Genomic DNA, 19,042 nt, shown 5'->3' on the forward strand with positions numbered 1-19,042 from the left:
GTCCTTATGCAATTTGTGCCCTGCTGTACAAGAAGCAAGATCCTTTGAGTGAGATTCACTTGTTTCTTTCAAAAGAGGCGTATCTCCAGACTTATTCTCATAAGTTACAACCTGTGAGAGGAGAAAAGTTCTGAAAGATAGAACCCTCCCAGAAAATGGACCCACTTGAATTTGTAAGGCAAGCTGGTAGACCAAAAGTAAAAAGAACAAGAGAGGCAAATGAGTTAACCAATAGGCAAGGGCAATGGTCTCAATCTAGATAAGGGAGAGTCATGACATTTAATAACCGTGGAGAAGCTGGACATAATGCTAAGGGTTGTTCCAAGGTAATCTTGTTCGTCGAATATAATTGTGCCTTGTTCTGATTTTTTCTGCCTTGTTCTAACATATTATTGTGTTCTATTTGATAATAGAACTCTAAAGGAAAACAACCAATGGGTGGCAATTTAAGGAGAAAACTGAATAAAAAGCAAAGAACTTTAGTTGATAAACCTGTTGCTGAACTTTATCAACTGAAGATGACTTCCATTTATCAGCACCACAGCCAAGTCAAAATAGTTAGTCCAGCAACTTTGTGTTTATGCCAACACCTACTATTCAACAGCAACTTCCAACTAGCAATGATCCAGATTTTGAGATCCCTAACTTTGAACCTGAGCCTGACATAGCTGTAAGGCCAAAGAGCATCTCAGAATCAAGGACAAGACTCCAGCTGAGGCAGCAAAGTATACCAATTCCAACCAGGCAAATTGGATTTGTTGGTGATTCAAGTAGTGCAAGTCAGCCTTCAAAGCTTACTTTCTCAGCAAAAGGCCTAACATGGCTGGGAAAATCTGCCATCACTAGAAATCAGTTGAACAAGCAAAGGTTGAATAAGTTGAATGCAAGAAAGGGTAGTGGTAAGGAGCAAAAATAATGGGACTTTGCTTCAAGTATTGAACATTTGTAAATTTTTGGATGTGTTGTAATTGCTGCCATGTCAGTAAACGTTATATTTTAGTTATGGTTGTTTAGTTGTGACAGTTGGATGCCATGATATAGCTAGGTTTTAGACATCTTTTTGGAGTTATAATATGGTATCCAACTGTCTTTCTAAACTCACTTTATGAATATTGATAGTTGGTGAATGTGGGTGAATGCTATGAATGTTATGAATATTGACAGTTGGTGTTCCATTTTCAATTTTAGTTTTCTGGTTATCTAGTTAGCAATTTTTACATCTAGATAATGTGGTATCCAGTTTTCCATTTTGTAAGTGTTTCAGTTTCTGTACAGATAATATGGTATCCAGGAATTTTCAAGCAAGGTATCTAGTTATCTGCAGCTTGGATTGCTGTTGTAGTTTGTTTTATTTTATTTTTCAATTTTGCACTTGGGTGTTGTTATTTAGAAAGCAAACAAAGAACATGTTTAGGAACAATCAAACATATCTTATAAAGAAAAATAACATGTTTAGGAATTGGCGTATACAATAAAGGAAAAACCCTTTCACAACAAATACTACTACAACATCATAATCAAAGAACATACAAATACTAGTACAACATGGCTACACATAGAAAACTCAACATGAGCAACTTTGAATTTGCAAAGTAGTCACTTCATCATCGAGGCCACAAAATAACCAATAAACAATCCCTAAGAAATCATAAGCAACATCCTTGTCTTTACAAATTTATCTTCCAACTTGACGGCTTTATCCATTTCATATTGGTGTATAGCCTTCGTGGAAATTACTTTTTTATTCCATTTGTCCTTTTGCATCTTAATCTCCTCAATTGACGATGTTACATCTTTAATATTAGTCCAATCACTTCGCGGGAAGATTTCAGCTTCCCATTCCTAAAACCCGCATGAATTAGCCTGTCAAACATAAATCAAAAAGAAGATTTAGGTTTCAAAATTGAAATAAATTTATTAACAAAAATAGAAGAAGAATAGAACTGAAAAATATGGTAACCTTGGGCCTCGAACATTTGTAGAATTTCTTCCAGGGTTATATGGAGTAGACGAAGTGAAGTATTTGGCTATAATGCCACAGCGACACCTAATCTGTGATGAACAGCTAGATTGCGACATTTAACAACCAAAGCTACGATGAGAATGAAATAAAAAGAATTTTTTGGGAAGATTTCAGTCGCATGGAAGATTTTAGCAATGGAGTTTACTTTGGGGGAGAAGAAGAAGACGCTGGGTATGGGTCAAATTGATTTGATTGAAATTGGGTTATGGGGAACTAAATTGCCGTTTGGGTTTGAGTCTAATAAATTAGTGGAAGTCCCAATTGGCAGCTGAATTGGTAGCTGACTTGGAAAAAAGGGATGGGGTCAGCTGCCACTTGGACGGGGCATTAGGGTTAAGGGTAATTGCATAGACCTTACTAGCGGTAAGGTGGAGATTGAATGTAAAGTGGAACGGGGGACAAACTTGCATGAATTTTATGCGGAACTAACAAGTCTATTAGAAAGTCGAATTAGTAACTTTTATACTAATTTTCAAGTGGATGAGATCGGTCGAGTGGTCTCAGTTGGAGATGGGATTGCACGTGTTTATGGATTGAACGAGATTCAAGCTGGGGAAATGGTTGAATTTGCCAGCTAGAGTGACTTCCTTCGATTGGACCTGCCAATCGAATGAATCGTAATCTCGCTACTTCCCCTTTCTGTCCTAAGGAGGGGAGAAGGATTAAAAACCTTGTGTGAAGGAATATCAAAGTTGTTGACTAAACATCCGGAAGTACAGGATTAATAATAGCCTTTTCCCTTTTATGTATATGACACGTTATATTAAATTTGGATATGGCAAATATATAAGAAAGCTACGTAGTACTGGGTTTAATTTTTTTTAGCTATAGACAATCTCTTTAAAGAGCCAAGGATTAATATATTGATCAAATTTGCAGGCAATATCAAGAGAGTCAAAATAATTTAACTTCGGAGAAGCTAGATATTATATAGTGATAGTATGGACTGTCATTATTTGGCAATGCTTCTTTGTGGGTGTTATTGGAGTCATTTACTGCTCTTCCCCTTTAATGTCCAGGGTTATGATCGCAGTGTTACTTCCTGTTAATGAGGTATTAGTTGTAGCTTTTTATTCAGAAAATTTTTCAAGTGAAAAAGGCCTTGATCTTTTTCTTTCTCTTTGGAGTTTCATGTCATACTTTTACGTATAGTTCAGACAAACAAAGAAGCCGAAGAATAAAAGTTCACAAATCGAAGCAACAACAATGCATACTGAGTCTGTTTGATTTATTGAGCCTGTTTGATTTACTATCATTGCTATACAGATTCAAAATTTTTATTTTTTTGTAGAAATAATATATGTCGTTCCCTTTCATTGCTACTTTCATTATGTTTGTGAAAGGGTCTTTTTCTTGAAATTTCTGACGTTCCTCTTAATTTTATGATACAACACTTGAAAGATTTGCAGTAGCCAATAATTACCCATTTTTCATGACTAATTCAATATTACAATTTATGATACAATAATTAAATACTATTTGAAGAACAAGAGTTTCATGGATATCCCCTATTTCTTAACTAATTGTAACGATCTGATCGATCGTTTTGAGTTTTAGTATTTCGTTCGGTGGTTTGAGACTTTGAGTAGCTTCATATAATATATTATGACTTGTGCGTATGGTCGATTTCAGTTTTAAAGTGGTTTGGGATTGATTTGGAGGAATGACTCTCGATTTGGAGGCTTTAAGTTGGAAGAGTTGACCAGGGTTTGACCTTCGGGTAAACGGTCTCGGAATCGAGTTTTTATGGTTACCATATGTTTGTATGATTTTAGAATTGTATGTAAATTCGGATTTAAGTTTGGAGGTTTCTGGAAAAATTCGACACTATTTATCGAAAGTTGGCAATTTGAAGAATTTAAGAGTTCATAGTTTGACCAAGACCTGAATTTGATGTTATTGGAATCCAATTGATGTTCCAAGACTTTGATTAGATCAAAACGACCTCGTTTTTGCGTTTTGAGGGCGTGAGCTGGTTCGTAGCGCATTTTATGATTTAAATGCATATATGGTATGTATTTGGGAGGCTTGGAATGAGTTTTGGTGCTAAAATTGTGACGACCCGACCAATCATCTCATGAGTTAATGCTCTGTTTCCCCCATTTCTGCTTCTTTATGCTTCGTTATCTGTGTTTTTTGGTAAAGAGTTGGTCGGATCGAATCCGAAATGAATTTTCTAAGGTTTGAGACACTTAGTCTCTTGTAAGGGAGTTTGAGTTGGAAAAGTCAACCGAATATTGACTTATGTGTTATAGGGCTCGGATGCGAGTTCCGATGGTTCGGTTAGCTTCGGGAGGTGATTTATGGCTTAGGAGCGTGATCGGAATGGGTTTTGGAGGATTGGAGTAGTTTTAGGCTTGAATTGGCGAAGTTGATATTTTGGCGATTTTCGGTTGGTAGGCGAGATTTTGATATAGAGGTCGGAATGGAATTCCGAGAGTTGACGAGCGTGTGGGCATGCACCGGTAGGGATTGTGACTAGGTCCGTCCTGTAGCAACTATTGAGCCGCTTATTTGATTTGAAAACGTTATATTATTCCGTATTTTGGATATTTATACTATATTATGGGTTGTATGCCATGATTGGGGCCTTGTGCCGACCTGTAGAAACCCTTAGGCGCATTTTGACTATGTTTCCTCACTATTACTTGCTAAAAACATATCCTCAGTCATGTGTTACATGTTTACATGTTTAAAACTGGCTTTATCTTTTCACTTCTAATTGTGAAGAATATTTGGGCTGAGTTCTCTAATTTCTATATTGTGCCCGAGAGGCTGTGAGGTTAATGACTGAGAGAGGTTGAGAACCTAATAGTGAGGATATGATATGTATATATTATGGATCGAGTTGCACGTCGCATCGATATATACACTGGATCGGTATATACACTGGATCGGGCTACACGCCACAGCAATATGTATATTGGATCGGGCTGCGCGCCACAGCAATATGACGCTTGGGCTGTAGGATCCCCTCCGGAGTCTGTACACCCCCAGTGAGCGTAGTCGACTATAAATTACGGATCGGGTTGCACGCCGCAGCGATTACTATGATTTCTATTATTATGAGATACTAAAGAGCCGAGTGTTGAGAATGAGTACTGTGTGACGAGAGTCGAGTCACAAGTAACTGAGAGGCTGCCTGAGTGGCCATATTCTGAGTGGTTCCTTGCCCAAGAGGCCTTGTTATAATGTTTTCACTGATTTCACTCTTCTTTTAAATAAGACTCTGTTGGATATATCGCTAAAAAACTGACTTCAATGTTTTAAACTGGAAATGTGATTCTATAAAGAAAACTGATTTTTAAACTATAAGATGACATAATATTCTGTTGATTATCCAGTTATATACTTTTGAACTGCTCGTCACTACTTTTAGTCCTTATTTACTTTAGTTACTTACTGAGTTGGTGTACTCATGTTACTCCCTGCACCTTGTGTGCAGATCTAGGTGCCCGAGCGGCTGAGTGAGGGCTTTTAGCTATTTCAGTATTTGACGAAGATTTCGAGGTAGTTGCATGGCGTCCGCAGCCCTGTTCTCTCCCTCTTATCCTATTATCTTTCTGCATTTCCTAGACTATTGATGTATTAGGTATTCAGACTTGTATTAGAGGCTTTAGACTCGTGACACCAGATCAGTTTGGGCTGTGTAGGTTATTGTTATTTCGACTTTCGCATATTTTTCTGTTGTTTTAAATGTTAATTATGAAATCCGTATTTAAAAACTATGTTGAAAATGGTTTATTATTAAAGTGGGTTGTGTTTAGTTGATCGATTGGATTGCCAAGTAACTTGATAGGAAACATCACGACCAATATTTGGGGTCGTGACAAAAATGAAGTTTTGTCGTTGCTGATTTTTCTGATGCAATAATTACGAACATACCGGTTATGCCCGTGGAATTTCAGACTTCCTTTAAAACTTCAAACATCATATCTTCCTTATTTTAAGGCAAAATAGGGTGATTCAAAAGGCTTTAATGGGTGTAATATCGCAAAATTATGTTGGGCTTATCAAATGTGAGTTACTGTAATGACTCGGTCGGTCGTTTTGAGTAATTTAGCTCTAATCTCCTATTTATTGTCTCCTCTATGTTATATTGTAGTTATGTAACGTGCCGGAGTATTTGATTTTTGTTTCAAGTGAGTTTCGAAGTGAAATAGGATACATAGTCCCTAAGTTGGAGCCTTAAGTTGATAGAGTTGATCGTAGTTTGACTTTCTTATAGAAGACTCCGGAATGGAGTTTTGACGGTTACAATAGCTCTGTATGGTGATTTTAGACTTTGGAGCATGTTCGATTGTAAATTTGGAGGTACATCGGTCATTTCGGAGTGAAATGGTGAAAGATGGAAAGTTGAAGGTTTGGAAGGTCGGAAAGTTTGACCAGGAGTGAACTTTATTGATATCGGGGTCGGATTCCAATTTCAGATGTTGGAATAGGTCAGTCATGTCATCTATGACTTGTGTGCAAAATTAAAAGTCAATCCGAGTTGTTTTGGTATGAATCGACATTAGTCTTGAATTTGGAAGTTCATAAGTTCATTAGGATTGAACGATGAGCAATTCATTGTACTAGTATTGTTTGATGTGATTTGACGCTTTGAGTGTGTTCGTATGATGTTTCAGGACTTGTTGGTATATTTGGTTGAGGTCCCAAATGCCTTAATTCTAATTCAGATCGTGTTCGACGCATTTCAGAACCTTGAAGACTGTTGAATCTATTGCTACTGATTTCCTTGTATACAATTGCGAGTGGGGATTAGCGATTGCGAAGAGCTGTTTGGCAACTGGTGAAATTTATTCTATGCGATCATGCGATCGCGAGAAGGGTTACGCGATCGCGAAGCTGGGTGTGTCAGTGGATCGCAAATTCGTGTCACTGGTCGCGTCCGCGAATAAGGAAGGAAGGGACTGGGGGTCTACTACGCGATCACGTTGCTTGTGGAATTTGAGAGTCACATTTGCGAGTGGGCTTCCGCATTCATGGAGAGTTATTTTTGGGCAGTTGTGAATTTGTGTTTCACGATCATGAAGCAATTCTTGCGATCGCAAAGAAGAACGACTGGGCAGCAGAATAAAAGTACAAAAACATAGGTTTCATCTCATTTTCATAATTTGGACCTAGAGAGCTTGGTGTAAGACGATCTTTCCATAGTTTTTCAAGGAATTCGCTGGGTAAGTGATTCTAACCCGGATTGAACTATATGTCATGATTCTATTGTTATTTTCATCATCTAATTAGTGATTTGAGTTGGGAATTTGGGGAAAATTATGAAAACTTCCTAGACTAAATTTTGGAGTTTTGAAAGGCAATTTGAGGTAGACTTTGAGTAATTCTTGTATGGTTGGACTCATTATTGAATGGGTGTTCGGATTTTGTAATTTTGATCGGGTTCCGCAACGCGGTTTAATTCTTTGCAAAGATCGTAACTTTATGATTTGACATAATTTCCTTTAATTTATATTTATGGTATGAAGTTGTTTTGGCTAGATTCGAGTCGTTCGAAGTTGGATAATCGACGGAAAGGTCTACTAGTGGATTGAGTTAGCGTGTTTTGTGGTAAGTATCTTGCCTATCTTTATGTGAAAGAATTTTTCCTTAGGATTGGTATTGTCTTTAATAACTGTGATGTGTGAAAGCTATGTACGCAAGGTGACGAGTGTGTTCACGAGCTAAATGTGAAAATCTACCGATTTTAGCTATGTAGATTCCTTTCATGCCTTAATCGAGTTACCTTAACATATTATAATCATCATTTCTAGGCTATCTTCACATGTTTTACTTGTCTTATCTTTTATTTGTTAATTGCCTTACATGTTTAATTGAAGTTGTTGTTGTCTCCTCTATTCCTTATTCATTATTCAACCGTGAATTCTTTATATGAAATTGTTATTCTTGGAATATCTTAATGATGATACTAGTATTGAGTTATAAAGGTTGTGGTTCACGTTGAGACAAAATATTAAGTTGTGAAATACTATTCTATTGAGTTATTCACTTCTGGTTGTTATTGTTAAGACTCTTGTGTACATTGTGATTGAGCCATGGGCTTGTTATTGTGAAAACAATGTTATTGTTGCTTTCTTTGGCAAGTTGTGTATTGGGCACTTGATGTGCGATTTATGATACATTGTGATATTGATATGCATGCGGTGGTATAAGATTTTGGGGTTGAAATGCATGCGGTGAGATAAGGTGGGCTTGATACGCGTGGCTAGTAGGGGAACTATTAGAAGCCACGCGGTGTGATAAGGTAGGCTAAAACGCAGGAAGCTGTTTCGGAAAAAATAATTTTCTAAACTATATGCAAGGCTCCCGTGGTGATATAGGTAGTAACTCTCATTGGTATTTCTCTATAACTTCACTTGTGTTTGACTGTTTTGTTTTCTTGGCGTAACCTTCCTTGTTTACTTCCGTGATGCATTATTTGCCTTAGTTTTGTGTAGTAAATTTTGGTATATTCCTTACTTTTTTCATTTCCATTGTTACAATTATTGCATTGTTAAATTACTCGTTCTGTCTCCTATTTATTCCAGTAGGGCCTTGACCTAACCTCGTCATTACTCTACCGAGGTTAAGCTTGGAACTTACTGGGTACCATTATTGTGTACCCATGTTATGCTTCTTGTCACGACCTGGATTTCCCACCCTCGGGAGTCGTGATGGTGCCTACTAGTGAAAGCTAGGCAAGCCAATTAGTCCAATTATTTAACCATTTTTATTTTTTAATCCCTTAGCAATTCCAAAACAATATAACAAAAGCAGCGGAGATAATAATAGCAAAAACAGTGCGGAAGACGAAATATGATAATTTAGATTAATACAAACAGCGAAAGTCTAAGTGTCACAATGTCATGGACCATATATGAATACTACAAATAAAGTCTGAATAGAAATACACGAATCTGTCTCTGAATAAGTAAAAATATAAGGAAATGATAAAAGGAGACGCAAAGGCTTGCGGACGCCTACAGGACTACCTCGGGTCGCCTGAATGGACTGAAGGTAGCCACCTCACTGCTGTCCAAAAGCTGCTGCACCGGTATCTGCACACAGTGTAGAGTGTAGTATCAGCACAACCAACCCCATGTACTGGTAAGTGCCTAGACTAACCTCGGCGAAGTAGTGATGAGGCTAGGACTAGACTACCAAATAAACATGTGCAGTTAAATCATATACAGCGGAAAATAAAGGTAAAAATGTACAATTAAGGATAGGAGGGGAAAACATGCTGCGGGGAACATCAAGTAATAACAGAAGAACAACAGATAAATATAAGGAACACCAAAGTTCATTTATCAACAAGAATCAAAAAGAACAGACAAGTGCACGGAATCACCCTTCATGCTTTTACTCTCGTCCTCACCATAAAATCAATAAAATCGGCACGGCATCACCCTTCGTGCTTTTACCTCACATAATCATGGCACGGAATGATCCTTTGTGCATTATCACTCATATCATGGCACAGAATTGCACATCGTGCGACATGGCATCACCCTTCGTGCTATTACCTCACAATATCGGCACGGCATCACCCTTCATGCATTAATACTCTAGAAAATCATACACGGCATCAACCTTCGTGATTTAAACTGTTCCTCACCCAAGCAACAATCACAAAGTAATTTGGGCAAGAGAATCAATAATATTTAATAAATCCCGACAAGGGAACAATAACATAACAACAAATATCCCGGCAAGGGAAAACAATATCATGAATAACAACGTCCAGGCAAGGGAAACAATACCAAAAACAATTACATCCCGGCAAGGGAGACAATATCATAAACCTCTCCTATTTTCCACATTTACCTCACAACTCAATTCACAACTTGAGCCAATGCGCTACAATGTTCAATTTCCAATAATACTTTCACAAATTATTTTACAACTTGAGCCAACGCTCTTCAATGTTCAATTATCAATAATACTTCCACGAGACTTGTTTAACATTAGAAATCATCAAATAAAGCATGAACAATACAAAACAGAGTCATATTAATCATAGTATAAGACTCACGGGCATGTTTGACAGCAACATATAGATACTCGTCACCATGCCTACTCGCCGTACTCAACAATTAACACAGAGCAAATATGACATGACACTTAACCCCTCAAGCTAATGTTATACCAAACACTTACCTCGATGCCACGAACACAATTCAAGTCTCAACTACCACTTTACCTCTTGTTTCCACCACCAATTTGCTTGTATCTAGCCACAATTTACTTAACGATATCAATAAATGCTAAATGAATCAATTTTAATGCATGAAAAATAGGTTTTATAAAGATTTCCCCAAAAAGTCAAAAATCGACCCCAGGCCCACATGGTTAAAATCCGAGGTTCGAACCAAAACCCGATTACTCATTCACCCACGAACCCAAATATATAATTTGTTTTGAAATCGGACCTCAAATCGAGCTCCAAATCCCTAAAATTTGAAAAATCTAAGTTCTACCCAAAACACCCAATTTCCCCATGAAAACCCTTGATTTTGAGTTGAAATCATGTGAAAAGATGTTATAGATTAAAGAAAAAGAGTTAGAAATGACTTACAATCGATTTGGAAGAGTAGTTGTCTTTGAAAAATTGCCCAAAGGTGTTTTAGGTTTGAGAGGGTTTGAAAAATGAGAAATTTTCGGCTAAGTTATGATTTAGCAGGTTGCAGCTGTCGCAATTGCGACCAGGGTTCGCAATTGCGAACCCCTTCAAAACCTGCTGAATTCGCAAATGCGAAGACTATGTCTCATTTGCGACCCTGAAGGAATTCGGTCACCTTCGCATTTGCGAGGGACCCTTCGCATTTGCGACCAAGGCCTGCCCAGGCTTGGTTCACATTTGCGACACTTGGGTCGCAATTACCAAGCCTGAGAACTTCACAATTGCGAAGCCTGATCTCGCAATTGTGAGATTAGAGGCCTGGGTAAAAATACCAGATACCAGCACTTGATCCTAAGTCCAATTTCACTCTATGGCCTATCTAAAACTCACCAGAGCTCTCGGGGCTCCAAACCAAACATGCACACTAACCTACAAACATTATACGGACTTGCTCATATAATTAAATTATCAAAATAACATCAACAACTATGAATTAAGCGCCAAATTCATGAAATCATTCAAGAACACCAAAATTTCCAATTTCTCAACATTTAGTCTGTTTTATACCAAACCAATTCCGATCTTTACCAAATTTTACAGATTCAACCTAATTATTATTTCAAACTTATACCGAGCTCCGGAACCAAAATACGGGACCGATACCATCAATTTCAAACATCTTTCATTTCCAAAAACTCTTATATATTCCAGAAAATTATTTTTAAAAAAATTTATTTCTCAGGCTTGGGATCTCGGAATTCGATTCCGGGCATATGCCCAAGTCCCAAATTTTACTACGGACCCTAAGAGACCATCGGATCATGGGTCCAGGTCTGTTTACCAGGAATGTTGGCCAAAGTCAACTTTATTCAATTTTAAAAGCAAATTTCCTTATTTCACTTAGTTTTCACATAAAAGCTTTACGAAAATGCGCCCGAACTACGCACGCAAATCGAGGTGAGACAAAAAGAGGTTTTTAAGGCCTCGGATTCGGACTCCTAGGTCACTACCTCAACAGGCTGACCTCTACACTGAACACGAACAAAAGGAAAACTCTTCGATCTCAACTGACGAACCTGTCGGTCTAGAATAGCTACCGGCTCCTCCTCATAGGACAAGTCCTTGTCCAACTGGACAGTACTGAAGTCTAACACGTGGGATGGATCGCCGTGATACTTCCAAAGCATGGACACATGAAACACTGGATGCACGGCTGATAAACTCGGCGGCAACGCAAGTTTGTAAGCCACCTCTCCCACTCGATCAAGAATCTCAAACGGGCTAATGAATCTAGGGCTAAGCTTTCCCTTCTTTCCAAATCTCGTCAGGCCCTTCATAGGCAACACCCGCTCGTCGACCATGAATGCCACATCACAAACCTTACGGTCGGCATAACTTTTTTGCCTCGACTGAGCTGTATGAAACCTATTCTGAATGATCCTGACCTTGTCCAAGGCATCCTGTACTAGATCCATACCCAACAACCGAGCCTCTCTCGGCTCAAACCATCTAACCGGCGACTGACACCGCCTACCATATCAAGCCTCATAAGGAGCCATCTGGATGCTTGACTGGTAACTGTTGTTTTAGGCAAACTCCGCTAAAGGCAAGAAATGATCCCACGAGCCTCCAAAGTCAATGAAACAAGCTCGGAGCATATCTTCCAAAATCTAAATAGTACACTCGGACTACATGTCCGTCTGAGGATGAAATATTGTGCTCAACTCAACCCGTGTGCCCAACTCATACTGAACTGCTCTCTAGAAATATGAGGTAAACTGCGTACCTCGGTCCAAAATGATAGACACAGGCACACCATGAAGACGAACAATCTCCCGGATATAGATCTCAGCTAACCTCTCGGAAGAATATGAGGCTGCCACAGGAATGAAATGTGCTGACTTGGTCAGCCTAACAACAATAACCCACACTGCATCGAACTTCCTTTTTGTCCGTGGGAGTCCAACAACGATGTCCATAGTGATACGCTCCCAATTTCACTCAGGAATCTCAATCTTCTGGAACAAACCATCAGGTCTCTAATGCTCGTACTTTACCTACTGACAACTCAAACACCGAGACACATGTGCCACAATATCCTTCTTCATCCTCCTCCACCAAAAATGTTGCTACAAATCTTGATACATCTTAGCGGCGCCCGGATGAATAGAATACCGGGAACTATAGGCCTCCTCTAGAATCAACTCTCGAAACCCATCTACATTAGGCACGCAAACTTGACCCTGCAGCCTCAAAACTCCATAATCTCCCACTGTGACCTGCTTGGCACCTCTGTGCCGCACTGTGTCCCTAAGAATACACAAATGAGGATCATCATACTGTCGATCTCGGATACTCTCAAATAATGAAGAACGAGCGATTGTGCAAGCTAATACACAGCTGGGCTCAGAAACATCCAATCTCATGAACTGATTAGCCAAAGCCTGAACATCCAAAGCAAGTGGTCTCTTACCGACCGGAAGATACGCTAAACTGCCCATACTAGCTGACTTTCTTCTCAAAGCATCGGCCACCACATTGACCTTTCCTGGATGATATAATATGGTGATATCATAGTCCTTCAGTAACTCCAACCACCTCCTCTGCCTCAAATTTAGCTCCTTTTACTTGAACAAATATTGTAGACTCTTGTGATCCGTGAACACCTCACATGAAACACCATACAGATAATGCCTCCAAATCTTCAACGCGTGAACAATGGCTGCTAACTCCAAATCATGAACTAGATAATTCTTCTCATAAATCTTCAACTGACGCGAAGCATAAGAAATGAACTTGCCATCCTGTATCAACACCGCACCAAGTCCAATACGGGATGCATCACAATAAACTGTATATGGCCCTAAACCTGTGGGCAAAACCAACACTGGCACTATAGTCAAAGTTGTCTTGAGATTTTAAAAGCTCGCCTCACACTCATCCGACCACCTGAATGGGGCACCATTCTCGGTCAACCTAGTCATCGGGGCTGCAATAGGTGAAAACCCCTTCATAAACCAACGGTAATAGCCTGCCAAACCTAAGAAACTTCGGATTTCTGTAGCTGATACGGGTCTAGGCCAGTTCTTGACTACCTCTATCTTCTTCGGATCTACCTGAATATCCTCTGCTGATACAACCTAACCCAAGAATGCAACCGAACTGAACCAGAACTCATACTTCGAAAACTTAGCATACAACTGACTATCTCTCAAAGTCTGAAGAACCACTCTCAGATGCTGCTCATGCTCCTCCCGAATGCGGGAATAGAATCAAAATATCATCAATAAAGACTATCACAAATGAATCCAAGTAAGGCTTGAACACTCGGTTCATCAAATCCATAAAAGTTGATGGGGCATTTGTCAACCCAAATGACATCACTAAGAACTTATAATGCACGTACCGAGTGCGGAAAGCTATCTTCAGGGACATCGTATGCCTTAATCCTCAACTGATGGTAGCTAGATCTCAATTCAATCTTCAAAAATACCTCAGCACCCTGAAGCTGATCAAACAAATCATCAATCCTCGGCAATGGATACTTATTCTTGATTATAACCTTGTTCAACTACTGGTAATCTATACACATTCTCATCGATCCGTCCTTCTTCTTAACAAACAACATCGGCGCACCCCAAGGCGAGACACTAGGCCTAATAAAGCCTTTATCAAGCACGTCTTGCAACTGCTCCTTCAATTCTTTCAACTCAGGCGGGGCCATACGATACGACGGAATAGAAATGGGCTGAGTGCCCGGAGCCAAATCAATGGAGAAGTCAATATCCCTATCGAGTGGCATGCACGGCAGGTCTGAAGGAAACACCTCAGAAAACTCACGAAGGACAGGCACAAAATCCATAGAAGGAACCTTAGCACTAGAATCACCAGCATATGCCAAATAGGCCAAACACCCCTTCTCGACCATTTGTCGAGCCTTCATGTATGAGATAACACTACGGGTGGAATTACCAGGAGTCACTCTCCACTCTAAACGAGGTAAACTCGGCAAAGCTAAGGTCACAATCTTGCATGACAGTCCAAGAAAGCGTGGTAAGGTGATAATCAGTCCATCCCCAATATGACATCAAAATCAACCATATCCAATAGTAACAAATCTACACGAGTCTCAAGACCCCCAATCACAACTATACATAAATGATGGACGCGATCTACCATAATAGAATCACCCACTAGTGTAGACACATATACAAGAGCACTCAAGGAATCACTAGGCATAACTAGATACAGTGCAAAATAAGATGACACGTAGGAGTATGTAGACTCTGGATCAAATAGTATTGAAGCATCCTTACTACAAACTAGAACGGTACCTGTGATAACTCTATCGGAAGCCTCAGTCTCAGGCCTGGCTAGAAGAGCATAATATCGGGGCTAGGCCTTACCACTCTGAACTACATCTCAAGAATGGCCTCCTGCTGGTTGGCCTCCACCTTTAGTTGCCTGACCTCCACCTCTTATACCTCCACCTCCACCTATAGAACCTCTACCTCCACCTCTAGCTGGCTGGGTGGGCTGTGGAACACTCGGTGCCTGAACCATGGCACGGGAACCCTGATGCTGAGAGCTGCTCGGTGTTCGAGGGCAAAATATAGCAATATGCCTCGTATCGCCACATATATAACAAGCCCTCGACGGTTGAGACTGCTAACCCTGACGGCCTGAATAACTACTTTAAAAACTTCGGAGCGGAGGTGCACTTTTAGGAGCTGGCGATGCACTATAGGGCAATTGATCATAAGTAAGGCATGATAGGACTATGACTCCCTGAAGCATCGTGAGAAGCCTGAAGTGCTGAATAAAATGGCCTGGGAGGATGGCCCCTACCAAAAGAATCTCTACCTCCAGATGAGGCACCACTGAACCTTCCCTAATGACGAGGCCTCTTGTCAGACCCCTTACCACTCCCCTGTGACATAACAATCTCAACTCTCCTGGCCACATTGGCCACATCCTGAAAAGAAATCTCGCTCCCCGTCTCCTTAGCCATCTGCAATTGAATAGGCTGAACGAGTCCCTTAATGAACCTCCCCACTCTCTCTCTCTCAATGGGAAGTATAAGAAGAGCATGACGGGCCAAATCAATAAACCTAGTCTCGTACTGAGTAACAATCATAGAACCCTACTGGAGACGCTCAAACTGCCTCCGCTAGTTCTCCCTCTGAGTGATGGGAAGAAACTTCTCCAGAAATAGCTAAGAAAACTGATACCAAGTCAAAGCTTGTGACCCAGCTGGTCTAGCCAAACAATAATCTCTTCACCAAGTCTTGGCGGATCCAGACAAACGAAAAGCAGCAAAGTCGACCCCATTGGTCTCCACTACGCCCATGTTCTGAAGAACCTCATGACAGTTGTCTAAATAATCCTGGGGATCCTCAGAAGATGCACTGCTAAAAGTGGTAGTGAAGAGCTTGGTAAACCTGTCCAATCTCCACAAGGCATCAGCAGACATAGCTGCTCCATCACCGGTCTGTGCCACAACACTAGGCTGAACTACCCCAACTGGCGGAGCTGCTGGAGTCTGAAACTGGGGAGTCATCTGCTCCGGAGCATGAGTAGCAAGAGTCTGGGCTCCTCCTCTAGCCTGAGAGACGGCTGGTGCTACAAGAAGCAAGCCTACCTGAACGACACTCTCCATAAGGCCCACTAGATGGACCAGAGCATCCTGAAGTACCGGGGTGGCGATGAACCCCTCTGGGATCTGAGCTGGCCCCACTGGAACTGACTCGGATGGAACCCCATCGTCAAACCCAACCTGAGGCTCCGTTGTTGTTGTTGTTGCTCTAGGCTGAGCTCTGCCCCTACCTCGGCCTCTAGAACGGCCTCGGCCTCTACCCCTCATGGGAGCTACTACTAGGGGCTCGGGCTGCTAATCAGTGGATGAATAAGTGTATGCTCTCGCCATCTGCGAAAGAACAACGTATAAATTCTGTTAGCATTGAGAAACCAAACCGCACGACTTGAAAGAATAGATGTGAAGTTTTTCCTAACTCTATAGCCTCTGGAGGATAAATACATATGTCTTCGTACTGATCCCTCAGACTCTACTTAGCTTGCCCGTGAATTGTGAGACTTAAGTAACCTAGAGCTCTGATATCAACTTGTCATGACCCGGATTCCCCACCCTCGGGAGTCATGATGGCGCCTACTAGTGAAAGCTAGGCAAGCCAATTAGTCCAATTATTTAACCATTTTCATTTTTAATCCCTTAGCAATTCCAAAACAACATAAAAAAAAAGCAACAGAGATAATAATAACAAAAATAGTGCGGAAGACAAATTTTGATAATTTAGATTAATACAAACTTCGGAAGTCTAAGTACAACTCTACCTAGAATTTGGTGTCACAATGTCATGGACTATCTATGAATACTACAAATAATGTCTAAATAGAAATATACGAATCTATCTCTAAATAAGTAAATACAGAAGGAAATAATAGAGGGAGACGCCAAGGCCTGCAGACACCTACAAGACTACCTTGGGTCGCCTGAATGGACTGAAGGCAGTCATCTCACTATGGTCCAAAAGCTGCAGCACGGGGATCTGCACACAGTGCAGAGTATAGTATCAGCACAACCGACCCCATGTGCTGGTAAGTGCCTAGCCTAACCTCAGCAAAGTAGTGAAGAGGCTAGCAATAGACTACCAAATAAACCTATGCAGTTAAATCATATACGATGGAAAATAAAGGCAGAAATGTACAGTTAAGGATAGGACGGGGAAACATGCTGCGGGGAACATCAAGTAAAAATAGAAGAACAACAGATAAATATAGGGAACACCAAAGTTCAATTATCAACAAGAATCAGAAGTAAAAGGCAAGTGCACGGCATCACCCTTGGTGCTTTTACTCTCGTCCTCACCATAAAATCAATAAAATTGGCACGGTATCACCCTTCGTGCTTTTACCTCACATAATCATGGCACAGAATGATCCTTCATGCATTATCACTCATATCATGGCACAAAATAGTACATCGTGTGGAACGGCATCACCCTTTGTGCTTTTACCTCACAATATTGGCACGGCATCACCCTTCGTGCATTAACATTTTCAAAAATCATACACGGTATCATCCTTCATTTTTAACACTCTTCCTTACCCAAGCAACAATCACAAAGCAATTTGGGCAAGGGAATCAATAATATTTCAATAAAATCCTGGCAAGGGAACAACAGCATAACAACAATAACCCGGCAAGGGAAAACAATATCATGAATAACAACATCCTAGCAATGGAAACAATACCAAAAATAATAACATCCCGGCAAGGGAGACAATATCATAAACCTCTACTATTTTCCACATTTACCTCACAACTTGAGCCAATGCTCTACAATGTTCAATTGCCAATAATACTTTCACAAATCATTTTACACTTGAGCCAACACTCTTCATTGTTCAATTACCAAAAATACTTCCACGAGCCTTGTTCAACGTTATAAATCATCGTATAAAGCATGAACAATACGAAACGGAGTCATATTAATCACAGTATAAGACTCACGGGCATGCTTGACACCAACGTATAGATTCTCGTCACCATGCCTATACGTCGTACTCAACAATTAACACATAGCATATAAGACACGACTCCTAATCCCTCAAGCTAAGGTTAAACTAAACACTTACCTCAATGCCACAGACATAATTCAACCCTCAACTACCGCTTTACCTCTTGTTTCCACCACCAATTCGCTTGTATCTAACCACAATTCACTTAACGATATCAATAAATGCTAAATGAATCAAGTCTAATGCATGAAAATACCTTTTATAAAGATTTTCCCAAAAAGTCAAAAATATCGACATTGGGCCCACATGGTCAAAATCCGAGGTTCGAACCAATACCCGATTACCATTCACCCACAAACCCAAATATATAATTTGTTTTGAAATCGGACCTCAAATCAAGGTCCAAATCCCCAAAATTCGAAAAACCTAAGTTCTACCCAAAACACTTAATTTCCCTCAAGAAAACCCTTGATTTTGAGTTGAAATCATGTGAAAAGAAGTTATAGATTAAAGAAAACGAGTTAGAAATGACATACAATCGATTTAAAAGAGTAGTTGTCTTTGAAAAATCGCCCAAAGGTGTTTTAGGTTTGAGACGGTTTGAAAAATGAGAAATTTTCAGGTAAGTTATGATTTAGCAGGTTGCAGATGTCGCAATTGCGACCAGGGTTCGCAATTGTGAACCCCTTCAAAACCTGCTGACTTCGCAAATGCGAAGACTATGTCGCATTTGCGACCCTGAAGGAATCCGGTCACCTTCGCATTTGCGAGGGACCCTTCGTATTTGCGATATCGCATTTGCGACCAAGGCCTGCCCAGGCTTGGTTCGCATTTGCGATGCCTGGGTTGCAATTACCAAGCCTGAG

General features: G+C 40.2%; 1 protein-coding gene across 1 annotated transcript in view; it reads right to left on the minus strand.

Annotated features, from left to right (window-relative positions):
- Positions 1–1,638: 1,638 nt before the first annotated feature.
- Positions 1,639–19,042, minus strand: part of LOC142166010 (uncharacterized) — a 34,648-nt gene continuing 17,244 nt past the window's right edge. Inside the window, exon 4 of the mRNA XM_075224410.1 lies at positions 1,639–1,842. Coding sequence (XP_075080511.1) covers positions 1,639–1,842 — 204 coding nt within the window. The remainder of the gene's footprint in view (positions 1,843–19,042) is intronic.

Source organism: Nicotiana tabacum, chromosome 11 (assembly GCF_000715075.1).
Source record: "Nicotiana tabacum cultivar K326 chromosome 11, ASM71507v2, whole genome shotgun sequence".
NCBI classification, from domain to species: domain Eukaryota; kingdom Viridiplantae; phylum Streptophyta; class Magnoliopsida; order Solanales; family Solanaceae; genus Nicotiana; species Nicotiana tabacum.